General features: G+C 45.8%; 1 protein-coding gene across 2 annotated transcripts; it reads right to left on the bottom strand.

The window, feature by feature from the left end:
• Positions 1-6: 6 nt before the first annotated feature.
• ZDHHC23 (zDHHC palmitoyltransferase 23) lies at positions 7-12,417 on the bottom strand. 2 transcript variants are annotated; one of them, XM_027765654.1, is made up of 5 exons: positions 12,361-12,417; positions 11,586-11,777; positions 6,426-7,136; positions 3,387-3,554; positions 7-594 (listed from the first exon to the last, which is right to left on the bottom strand). In XM_027765654.1, exons 2-5 carry the CDS (start codon positions 11,741-11,743, stop codon positions 327-329), a joined length of 1,305 nt encoding a protein of 434 aa, XP_027621455.1. In that variant the 5' UTR covers positions 11,744-11,777; positions 12,361-12,417; the 3' UTR covers positions 7-326. The 2 variants fall into 2 exon arrangements, with proteins under 2 accessions (XP_027621455.1, XP_006161886.1); XM_006161824.2 differs by having other exon boundaries at positions 3,387-3,545.
• Between the last annotated feature and the right edge of the window lie 4 nt (positions 12,418-12,421).

The raw sequence follows: 12,421 nt of genomic DNA, 5'->3' as shown, positions 1-12,421 counted from the left end.
CTCTTTCCCCCACGCCGATGGACGGGAATTGCTTCTGTCAATTTGTGTATTAGCAATCCACATCCTTTTCAACTTCTGGTGAGTGAGTCAGTAAGATGACTGGAAAGGAATGGCTCTGCTTTTACTGCTTCGACAGAAAAAAAGTCTCTTCAATTGCGAAGTCAGAAAAAATTAATTTCTTCCCAGTCCAGTCTCTACACCTGAGCATGGCCCTATAATGCCTTTAAGAAACTGGGATAAAAATGGACATCCTGTGTGGACGCTGAAGCGTACAATGGAAGGGAGATGGGAGGAGCCATCCCTCAGAGAGCCATACAGGAGGCACTTCAGACAATGTCCTCGCCAGGGTGGTGGAATGCACGCGTGCCCAGGGTGGAGAACTGGTGCCAGTTCCGCAGGAAGCCCCTATTGTACTGGCCTGTGTCCACGATGAGCCCGCAGAGGAGCCGGCGCCCCGTCTTCTGTCGAAGGGCCTGTTGGACTTCCCTCTCGGTCACGTTGTAGCTGATGTTTATTAGCTGGATCAGGAAGATGTAGGCCATACTCGCTGTGATGATCACGGAGTACCACACGCAGGTGAAGGACAGAGCTGAGCTGGAAGGGGGAAAGGCCAGTCAGGGCTGCCACTTCTGTCCCATTCACAAAGCTGTCACCAGTCTAATGTTTTATACATTTTTTTCTAAATACTAAGGATTTGGGCCCCTTCTCCAGCCTTCTATCCCGATAGATACTATTCTATCTTCAAAACACCAATAACCTGCTTAACTTAGGAGAAGTAACACATTCTGTTTTATAACTATTGGTGCCTTATTTTCTAGTACGAGGGGTATTCCAAAAGTTCACAGAAAATGCCTATTATGAAAAAACTATACATGGATTTCCAAATTTTTTGCATCACAATAAACTGATGCTTTAATTCCACTTTTGTGGGAATTTCTCAAGTCCCTCATATATCACACTAGAATTAGCAAGGACTTTTTTTTTTTGCATTTTGCATTTTGCATTTTGCATCCTCCATACAACCATCACAGTGCCTGACACAGTGGTGTTCAACATTTTTCTGTCAAATGAATAATTTCTAAATTGTACCTCATTCACAAAAAAAACAAAGGCATCATGAGGTTGCTATGAACGTCCTCTAGGAAGCTGTAGGTACGACCCCAGGAACTGTGCTAAAATCACTCATCTCCATTCTTTTCAGTCCAGTGCTAAAGAACACAAAGACAACTAAGTCCTCTCCTTACTCATACACTATGTGAGACCACCATCACATTTCAAGTTCAGCTTATTTTGGGGGGGAGAGATTTTTGTTATCAGGTGCATGCGCTTGCCAGTGAGAGACAGAAAGGAAGAAATCACCTCCCAGGTGGGATGGCCACACTGCAATCCACTCTCCTCCATTCTCCTCTTGGGATTTTGGCCATGCACAGACACATGCCTGGGGTGAGTTTAAGTCGCTGGGTCTGGGACTCGAACTATGGTCAGCCAGGTGAGAGTCCAGTGATGTAACTATTATGCAATCTGCTGGTTCCATCATGTTCAGCTTCCTAAAGCCAAACAGACTCACACAAGGTAAGAAAGCTCCCTTGAAGTTCACTAATGAGACTATGCAGAGGGGTTGCTGATTGGTATTTCCATTCAATTACCATCATTCAAACATTGCAAGTGAAAGTTGGCTGGAAATGAATTCATTCAAAATCTTCCTTTGTAAAGCTAAAAGGACTTCAAAGATAATTAAATCCAAGGACCTCATGATAAAGATGAGGTGAGGTGAGTCACCTATAGGGTGGTAAGAACCAATGGCTCAGTGTGCGTCAATCACCACACACAACACACAGGCTCCACTCTAAGATATTCAACCCACACAGCACCTCCTAAGAATCTCCGTGTAGCCAGGACAGGACTTACCCTGAGGAGGAGGAGGGCCATCTATGCTAACAATGCTCCCAAAGGACTAGATCTAGAATGGTGATGGGAAATCTGGTGCATGGACTAAAGAAAACAAGTGCCATGCAAAGGAACTAGATAGAGAAAACAGGGACAGTTCTGAAAACACAAAAGAAGAACACAAGGACCAAACCACGGACACCACAGAGCACCCATACCAGAGGAAGATGATGTTGGAAAGGGTGACCATTCCCCATGGAGAAAGATTTTTCACTTTGCTTCTATCTCTCTCCCTCTCTCTCCAGCGAGCACAAGTGCCCTGTGGCAAAACCTAAAAAAATAAAAAGAACATGGGCAGAGGAAGGCCATAGCACTCAAGGAGCAGGTGGCTGGGCTCAAGCTGAAGATTCCAGCTTGTGCCACAGCACAGAAATCTTCACCACATAGAAATGCGCCCAGGTTAGCAGGGCCTAAGGAAGTTTTGACCTAGATACCACAATAATCATGAGTGGTGATTAAAAAAAAAAAAAATCTAGAACAGGAGAAATTAAGAGAGAATAGAAAGAAAAGAAAGGTAAGATTGTGGAGGGGGCTAGCAGATGGCATGGTGGTTAAAGTGCTGGACTCTCACATGGCTGACTACAGCTCAAGTCCTGGACCTGGTGGCTTGTTCACTCACTCTTTTCACCCTCTCCCTCTCTGGTCAAATTAAAACAAAATAATAAATAGGAACCAGCAGATGGTGTAATGGCTACATCACTGGACCTTCATGTAGTCGACCATAGTTCGAGTCTTGGACCCATCAGCTTAAACTCAAGCCAGGCGCATGTGCGTGCATGCCCAAGATCCCGAGAGGAGAATAGAAGAGAAGGGATTGTGGCATGGCCATCTCCTCTGGGGGATGATTTCTCACTTTCTGTCTCTCTGTCTTTCTGGTGAGTGCATGCACCCTATAGCAAAAACGTCTCAGAAAAAAAAAAAAAAAGCATAATAATAAACAAAGTTAAATAATTCTTTTTTAAAAAAGGGAAGGTTATGGGAATGGTGAGTCTTTCTCAAAAGGGCTGGAAGCGGTAAACTCAGACTGGACTAAAATGCATCAGAAAATATCAATACAGTGAGAGGAATATGACAAAGTGGGCATATACACCCTCCCACCCCACCCCCCGGGACTGTACGTTTCTATTGTTTTAGTTTCATTGTTGCTAACTTGGGCATGCGAGTGGTCACTTGACTCTAGAAGACCTTGATTAAGCCTGGTCATCTATAGAATGCTGACTGCTAACTCTTTAAGGTCAGTGATTCCACGGATGGCACCACAGGCGCACAGCACTGCCACACACGTTTGCTGGCAACTTCCACAGAATGCAGTAGGCACCCAGAGTCCCCGCAGCCTGCTCTGTTTTCGTTGAGAATCCTCCCATACCAGCAAATAGCCCCCATTAACAGTACCATCCAACACTTTTCCATGGACCTTCATGCTGGGTATCCAATCTTACCTGTGATTTGCATAAACTCCAGGACAATAGAAGAGAGCTGTGAAGACACTTCTCTCTCTGCAGATGGTGTCCAAGGTCAGCGTTATCCCATAGACCGAGGTGAGCAAGAAGATCAAGAGGGCAAGTATGAATGCTTGATGATTGGATTCTCCAACACAGCTATTTATCCTCGAAACAGCAGAGACGAAAAAAAGCAAACATGTTTTTTAAAGTTCTCTATATAATGCACATAATAAACAATAAAGCTTGCAAAATAGAGATGGCGTGATTTTTCAATGATTAAAAAGTAAGTTCAATTTTAGGGAATTATTAACGTGTCCCCTGAGGGATACAGTCTTACAGTCTCTACTCTAGAATCATATAATTAGCATAAGCACAAGAATAAATAAAAAGCAGGACTTGGCTAAAAAATCTCCCTAAATATTAATAAGTTATCCAGCTGTGAAAAAAGTTAGCATTGTCAGGAACTAGCAGTTAGTGTAATGGCTATGTCGCTGGACTCCCACGTAGTCGACCACGGTTCGCGTCTGGGACCCGGTGGCTTAAAACTCACGCCGGGCGCGTGTGCGTGCGTGCCCAAGATCCCGAGAGGAGAATGGAGGAGAAGGGACTGTGGAGTGACCATACCCCCTAGGGGGTGATTTCTCGATTTCTGTCTCTATGTCTCTCTCTGACTGTCTGGGGAGCGCACACGTCCTATAGGGAAAACCTCTCCAAAAAAAAAAAAAAAAGTTAGCATTGTCATCACCATACTAAGGAAAGAGAGAAAAATAGAAGTGTTATGAAACCATTTTTAAAAATGCTAAATCATGGAATCGTGGGGCTGGCAAGTGGCACTAGACTCCCACATGGCCAACTGCAGTTCAAATCCCAGACCTGGTGGCTTGCTTTCTTACTCTCCCTCTCTCTCTCTGTCTCTCTCTGGTCAAACTGAAAAAAAAAAAGAAAAAAAAATCAAATTAAATAAATAGTTCTAACAATTTTTTTTAAATGCTAAATCAGAAGTATGGGAAGTTATATGTTAAGTAAATGAAGAGCAGTAAGATCCAGGGAGGGGGACCAGCAGTTGGTGTAATGGCCCTGTCGCTGGACTCCCATGTAGTCAACCAAGTTCAAGTCCCAGACCCGGTGGCTTAAATTCACACTGGTAGCATGTGCTTGTGTGCCCAAGATCCTGAGAGGAGAATGGAGGAGAAGGGATTGCAGCATGGCCTTCCCTCCTGGGGGATGATTTTTCACTTTCTGTTTCTCTGTCTCTCTCTTTCTAGTGAGCACACATGACCTATAGCAAAAAAATCTCTCAAAAAAAAAAAAAAAATCCAGGCAAGTTAGTACATGGTGTTGGGGGGAGAACAACCTGATAATATACAGGTTACTTATCAGGTAAAAATAGTTCTATGTCATGGCCACTAGTAGGACAGGATGTAAGTACCTTCTGCTCACTCCAGCCCAGGATGCTTGGGAGGACAGAGGTCTTCTTTTAGGTGACGCTGTCTGGACCAGCATGTGTAAATGAGCTACCATACATACTCACACATACATGTGCATGTGTGTGCACACACACATGCACACACACAGAGTAAATGATGCAAACAGAAATGGAATATCTGAAAATGAAAATACCTGTTTACCACTAAAGACAAAGTCCTAGAATAAAGCTGCCCCTTGGCTGCACCATGTACTCTCTGAGGCCCACTCTAATGCCTTCCTGGGTTTTCTTTCAACCTCACCCTCTTCCACATCCCCTTCTAAGGAGGAAGAATGCTATATTTCCAGAATCTTAGACACAAAAAACACTGGCCATGACTGCCTGAAGAGCAATAATGCTGCAAACATGCTACTTGTGGCATTCATAAATGAATGAACTTTGCTCCCTTTAGTTTGGATTTACTCCATAAGGCTGTGACATTTTCTTTAAAAGTCGCACTTCATATCCTTTCTTTTTCTCTTTTGATAACAGGTACGTGAGCTAACCGGGGCAAGACAGAGAGGCAGAGAGAAGAAAAGGAGAGCACTCCCCATGGGGAATGCTCACATTGCAGTCCCTTGTCCTCCATTTCTCTCTCCTTTCAGGACTTTGGGCATACATGTACATGTATGTTTGAGCATGTTTTTCAAGCCACCAGGTCCCAGGCTCAAATTGTGCAGTCAGCCATGTGGGATTTGGCTGTTTTAACAACCAAGCCATGGAGCCAGCCTCACTGCATTTATGTATATATGTTTGTTTGTTTGTTGTTTTTAGGTTTTTGCCATAGGGCACGTGTGCTTACCAGAAAGAAGGTAAGTGAGAAATCACCCTCCAGCAGATGGTCATGCCACAATCCCTTCTCCTCTTGGGATTTTGGGCATACATGCACAGGTGCCCAGTGTGATTTTCAAGCCCCTGGGACTCAAATCATGGTTGGCCATGTGGGAATCTAGCGCTTTAACCACCATGCAACCTGCTGGCCCCAACATCATTTTATATCTTAATGGGTCTTACATGTCTTCATATGTCACAGGCTCACTGGAAGGTACAAAAGAAGCCCATCTTGCCACAAATAACCAAATAAAAGTTGGCTGATAAGGCCTCAAACTCAATAATGTTGAGTGGAAATCATTGGTAGCATTAAAAATGATTAAGTATGTATGGAAAGAGCCCAAGAGTTATCTAAAAATAGGGGTATTAGATACCCCTGAGCTGTGTTCAAAAGGAACAGTATGGGGAAATATGTCTATACTTATTCTCATAAATTCTTCTTTAAAAGAATCGTTCAACTATGTCTCTATTGAAAAGAAGATAAAAGAAGAGCAGTATTGAAAAAAAAAAAGAAAAAGAAAAACAGGTTTTGGTTATTCTCCTTCAGGAAATGACTGAAGGAACTAAATTTGTGAAACTCGGAAATCTGATGACTAAGTGGGAACATCATCACAGCCCACAAATATCTCCGAGGTGTAAAGCTGGGAAGGAGAGAAATTTTAGGGTAGCACAAAGGAAGATCAAATACGGTTAGAGTTTTTACATGTACACTTTCCCGGGTCCAGATTTCTCCAACATACCAGACACAATGATGATCCATTCTCCTCACACAGCTGCCACAAATCCGGCAATGCCACGCCCGGGCTGGTCTCACCAGCTGGCACTTAGCACACCAGTCCTCCTTCACCTTGGCAGGGCTTCCAGTTAACATCCGGGAAGAGCCCTTCAGATCATCCTTCAGCGTGCGGTTGTTGAGACTGCCTGACACGTCTGCTCCCGGGAATGCTTTGGTTGTCTCCTGCCCTTTCCGATTTGGGCACTCGGTTTGGCTGCTGCTTGGGGATTTGTCAGTGCCTGCTGGATTGCTGAGGTAGCCTGGATTCTTCTTGGCTCTGTACAAGGCTAAGAGTATCAGAAATAACCCGCAGGTAAGAAGAGCCAGCTGAGCGGGCCTCACACGGCCTTTGGGGACCACTTCCTGCAGGAACACATAGTACATGTAGCCCAGTGAGAACAGTCCAAGGCTCAGGAAGAACAGAGTCTGCTCTTTCCGTCTGTGAGTGAGGTAGTAGTACCACAGTGCCAGCACAGGGAGGGAGGTCAGGACCGCCACCCCCAGGAGGAAGTGCCAGGAAGCCACACGGAGCAAGACCGGCAGTAAGACGAGGGGAGGGATGATGCTTATGTTGACTTTTTTGGCTCCACGAAGCCAAGGAATTCGAAGGCGATCAGAAATTGTATCCATGATTTTCTCACACGTCTCCGGCTGCACAGACTTACACGTAATCCATCTATTCAGAAAGAACAGAAAGGGAAGGTGCTTCATGTGGTTATGCTGAATTCAAGTCCCCCCTCCCCACGCCAAACAGCAGGATAAATGAGGAGACCAAAGGCCACACGTTTTACTTCCTTTCCACCAAACATGAGCTTTTCAGATCATTATCTTTTTCGATAGGACCAAGGAGATAATGTTTAGAAGTTAGACAGTCAAGGGTATTTCTCCACTAAACGAATACGTGCATACGTATGCATATTCCATACCAGTATCCTTTAGATCTGCATAGGTGAACAGTCCTAAGAACTGCATAAGAAGAAAGCCCTAAGATTCTGGCAGAAACATGGACAGCGAAGGCCATTCTGAGGCACCCTTAGATGGAAATGAGGAACACGTTATTGAAACTTTAAGGAAAGGAGATCCTGTTGTCAACTGGCAAAGAATTTAGCTGAGTGTGTTCATGTCCTAATGCTTTGTAGGAGGTAGACGTCAGGAGCTCTGAAACTGGAGATTTGGTGGCAGAAATCTCCAGGCGAAGTGCTGATGGTACTGCATGGCTTCTCTTGAATGCTTCCAGTAAATCATGAGAGGAAAGAAAGTATTCAAAGACAGAATTCCTAATCAAAGGAAAACAGAACTTAAAGATCTGGGGAATTCTCAGACTTGTCAGCGTGTCAGCATGGTAACAAATGAGAAAGCATGTTTGGGCAAGAACACCAAGGCTGTGGATAAGGAGATCCGTGTGGATGAGCCCTGTGCGATTCATCAGGACAACGGAAGAATGACCTGAAGGCAGTTTGGAGATCAACTCCTACAGTGAACTCAGAGTGCCAGAGCCTTGGGGGTAGAACAGTCTCATAGGAGATGCCCAGGGCAATGCGGAACCCCAGAAGTCACTGCCCATTGCCATGAATCTCTGCTCCCTCCATTCTGGCACATGCAACACTCCGTGGTAGGCCTAGGTACAATGCTGCCACTTCTCCAGAGAGCTCAAGTGGTAAACCTGGACCGTGTCCATATGGTGCCTACTCTGCAAGCCCATACAATGTAAGAGCTATGGAGGCGTGGCTACCCCCACCAGATCACAAAGGAGGCCCTAGAGAATGTGTTCAGGATTAAGGATGTAAACTATTTGACCTTTGCATTCTTATCATTTATCCTTGGCAGAGGGGCTACCTTAGAGAACCCCCACTGGGGCAATGCCTACTTGAGCTATGGGGGCAAGGTCACCCCAGCATCCCAGACTGGTAGAGCTACCAGCAAGCAATTCCAACCTTAGAGAATTGTAGGCACCCAATTCCAACCCATAAGAGATGCAATGTGAGCTTTGCCTTGGCACCTGGAGGCTTGGGGACTCACTCTCCCTCTCAAGGTGTCCAGAAGGCAGGACATGGAGGCACAGATTCTTCTTCTTTGCCTATCAGGTTGGGGACTGTTACACCCTTTTTCATTCCTATTTCTGACTTGCAGAATGGGAATATCTATTCTACGCATGTCCCCCTGTATTTTGGAAACACATACTTGTTTGATTTCACAGGCTCAAACTGGAAGAAAATTTGCTTCAGAGTGAATTGTACCTTGCATCTTATCCATATCTGACATAGATGACATTTAGACCAGACTTGGCTTCTTTAGACTTTTGAGTTCATGTTGGAACAAGTTAAGGCTTCTGGGGCTACTAAAATGGAATGAATGTATTTTGTATGTGAGAAGGACATGAATTTGGGGGCCCAGGGGTGGAATGCTATGGTCTGAATATCTACATCCCCCCAAATTCACAGGTTAAAACCTTCTCCCTAATGTATAGCATTAAGAGGTGGGGCCTTTAGAGAGTGATAAGGTCATGAGGGCAAAGCCCTCAGGAAAGTGACTAATGCACTTATAAAAAAGGCCTGTGGGAGCTCATTCATCCCTTCTACTGTGAGAGGATGCAGCAAGAAGGGACTATCTACGAGGAAGAGGACCCTCATCAGATATGAATCTGACAGTGCTTGCTCTTGAATTTTCCAGCCTCCAGAACTGTGATTAATAAATTTATGACATGTATACATTATCCAGTCTCATGTTTTGCTGTAGCAGACTGAACAGACTAAGACAGGCTAGTAAGGAAAAGTGGAGCTTAAGGAAAGAACTTTGATTTCAGACATACCATTTTAAAAAGTCAGACTAGAATCTGGGTAGGGGATAACTATATGGGAGCCCTACAGAGCATCAGGAACTGTGGAAACACTAAGAGCCTCTCTCTAGTGGAGAAGGCTATGGAGAGGACAGAGAACAGAGGACAGAGGACAGAACTCAGGAGACAGTCCAGCTCTCCAGGACTAGAAGTAGACTGAGTAAGTTTAATGGAAGAGCTGTGGTCTGAAGTGACGGTAATTATGGAAAGAGCATTTTCCCAGTCATTAGTGCAAAGTGCTCCATTTTCTCAGTATGGGTTTTAGACCAAATCTAAAGAACCTATATTTAAATATATATGTAAAGAAAAATACTATAGGGGCTTGCAGGTGGTATCACCATACCACTGGATTACCACTTGGCCGACCACGATTCAAGTCCCAGACTTGGCAACTTGAGGATCAAGCCAGGTGAATGTGCATGTGCGCCCACAACCCCAAGAGAATAATGAAGGGGAAGAAGCTGTAGCACGGCCATCCCCTCTGTGGGGTGATTTCTCACTTCCCTCTCTCTGTCTCTGCCTCTCTACATTAAATGCATGCACCCTATGGCAAAAACCTACAGTATTTACTGGAAATGAGGAACACGTTATTGAAACTTTAAGGAAAGGAGATCCTTTTATTTAAATACTATAGACACTATCAAGGAGGAATGACAAAGGAGATGGGGTCTTTAGGAGTTAAGGGTAATACCAGGGAATCTTTCCATGGCTATGCACCAAGCTCTAAGTCAGCATTTTGGAATCGCAAAAACTTTTTTTTTTGTTTTTGGAGAGAGAGAGAGAAATAGAAAAAAAAAAAATTAGAGAGAGAGAAAGCAACCTTCAAGGGGAATAGCCACACCACAATCCCTTCTCCTCTTAGGATTTTGGGCACACATGCCTGCTATGTTTTTCAAGCCACTGGGTCCAGGACAGAATCATGTAGTTGACCATGTGGGATCCAGCCACCTTAACCACTATGTCACCAGCTGGCCCCTACAATGACTGTTACTTTCTTTTTGTGAGATTTTTGCCCTAGGGCGCAGAAAAGCAAAAAATCAGAAAGCAAAAAATCACCCCCCTGGGGCGATGGCCACACTGAAATCCCTTCTCCATTCTCCTCTCAGAATTTTGGGCACCCACACAAACATGCCTGGCATTGAGTTTCAAGCCACCAGGTCCAGGACTTGAACCTCAGTCAGCCACTGGGAGTACAACACCTTAACTACTACATCAGCCGCCGCCGACTACCCCTGGCCTTTTTTCCTTTGAAAGATTTTTTTTTTTTTTTTTTTTTTTTTGCTATAGGGCACATGCAAATCACTGGAGAGACAGACAGAAAGCAAGAAATCATGCCCCCAGGAGGATGGTCACCCTGCAATCCCTTCTCCTCCATTCTCCTCTCAGGATTTTGGGTGTGCACACACATGCACCCAGAATGAGTTTCAAGCTGCCTGGGTCCAAGACTCAAATGACAGTGGACTATGTGTGAGTCCAGTACACTAACCACTATGCCACCTATAGGACCCACCATGACTCTTTTAAGCAGAAGTCATTACTAATGGTAAATGCAACGTTTCCAGCATCCCTAGTTCTCTCTACATTATGCTTTCCATTTGACAATAATTTTTAAATATATAATTATTTAGAAAATGGATTTCAAAAATGGGTTATTACTGTGTATAAAATGTTGTTCAATGATGTTAAAAATTATTTTTTGGAAAGTAATTTCCATCACTGGAATAGCTGTGAAAATAAAAGCCAAATACAACACAATCGATTGATCAGCGTGGCTGCTCACACTGAAGACAAGTCAATCCATGGGAAGGCTCTGCCTTCCGGCTAGTTCCTCCCCAACAAGGGGCAAGCCAGTACCAACAGCAAGAAAACGACCTTCCAATGTCAAAGGCCCTTTGTGGCCAGGTGCAATCCAGGCCCAAGAAGTTCATCTCTAAGTGCTAAGACCACTGAGCATACAAGAACTTTCTGGAACTGTGTTCATTTAAAACTTGTAGATTCTGCTTGTTTGCATGTTATTTTTTTGTACATTTAACTAGCCTATTGTCCCTTCATCGATAGCCTCTTCTCTCTTTAAATGAAAAATGATCATTTCTTAGTACACCGAGCTGGATAGACAGTCGTGCACTACTGCATAATTCATCTTTATACAATCCTCACACTTGCACAGAGACAACCCTCGATTTTAGAGCCTGGAAAATACTGTAGAATCAAGAGCAAATTCTAGGCTCTGGATGGCCAAGCTGAAAGTACACGGCAGTTCTAGTAACGGCGGGGGGTCGGCATCATTACCTATCGCACCCTTGGTCCAGATCTTCGCAGTCACACAAGCAGGCGGCCACGTGGTTCTTCTCCCCATTTCGATCAATGTACTCGCAGCAGCACAGGGGCTCCAACTCAGGTTCTTCGGTTTTCTTCTTCACTGGCTTCATACTGCCCTTGAGTGTCATGATTTGCACCTGTCACCATGAGGCGTCAGGAGCCCTCCGAAGGTAAAGGTGGGAAGAACAAAGCTCACACCTTGTAAACACATCCACGCCTTTCTCTGATGAACCGCCCACGCCTAAGCAACCAAAAATGAGCAGAGGGGGAGGGGGCCCCGTTTTCAGTAGCCTTCGTGGCTCTGCTCGTGCAGACTGGGAGCTCCAGGGCTCCTGGGCTCCGAGCTGCCTCCACCGCCCCTTCCCACCCAGGGCAGGCGCCCCCGCGGGGCGGGGCCCCGTGGGGCCCCCAGCCGTTCCCATGGTGACATCCGACCACGCGGGGCCGGGACAGCCGGGGCGCAGGCGGTGGCGCTCACCTGCGAGTGCAGGCTGAGAGCCGATCGGTCCCCGCCCCAAGCCTGGGCCAGGAGCAAACTCCCCCTCGGGGTTGCAGGGAGAGGCGAGCCGGCGCGGTGGACCGGGCTCCACGAACGCCTCACTCTGCGGGACAGCGCTCGGGGTCGCGGTCCACCCGGCTTCTCCCACCCGGTAAGAGCCGCGCCTCTGCCTTCCCGGCCAACCGGCATTACGTGGGCGGCCTGGAGCTCCAACCAGCCGGAGAATGACCTTGGAAGGGAAGTTACCTGCCCTCCGGACGGAGGTGCGGCTGCAGCCACAGAGGCGCAGGCAGGGGGGGGCGGGGCC

Source organism: Tupaia chinensis, unplaced genomic scaffold (genome assembly GCF_000334495.1).
Source record: "Tupaia chinensis unplaced genomic scaffold, TupChi_1.0 Scaffold139218_1, whole genome shotgun sequence".
NCBI classification, from domain to species: Eukaryota; Metazoa; Chordata; class Mammalia; order Scandentia; family Tupaiidae; genus Tupaia; species Tupaia belangeri.
Note: the sequence above shows the minus strand (reverse complement) of the source record. Positions and strands in the feature narration are given on the sequence as shown.

Excerpts from the sequence above, each read along its gene's own strand:
- ZDHHC23 (XM_027765654.1), bottom strand. The coding sequence starts at position 11,743 with ATGACACTCAAGGGCAGTATGAAGCCAGTGAAGAAGAAAACCGAAGAA. Across the intron at positions 7,137-11,585 it reads CTGGACCAAGGGTGCGATAG|ATGGATTACGTGTAAGTCTG; the intron begins GTAATGATGCCG and ends CTTTCTGAATAG. Across the intron at positions 595-3,386 it reads GGAGTTTATGCAAATCACAG|CTCAGCTCTGTCCTTCACCT; the intron begins GTAAGATTGGAT and ends TCCCCCTTCCAG.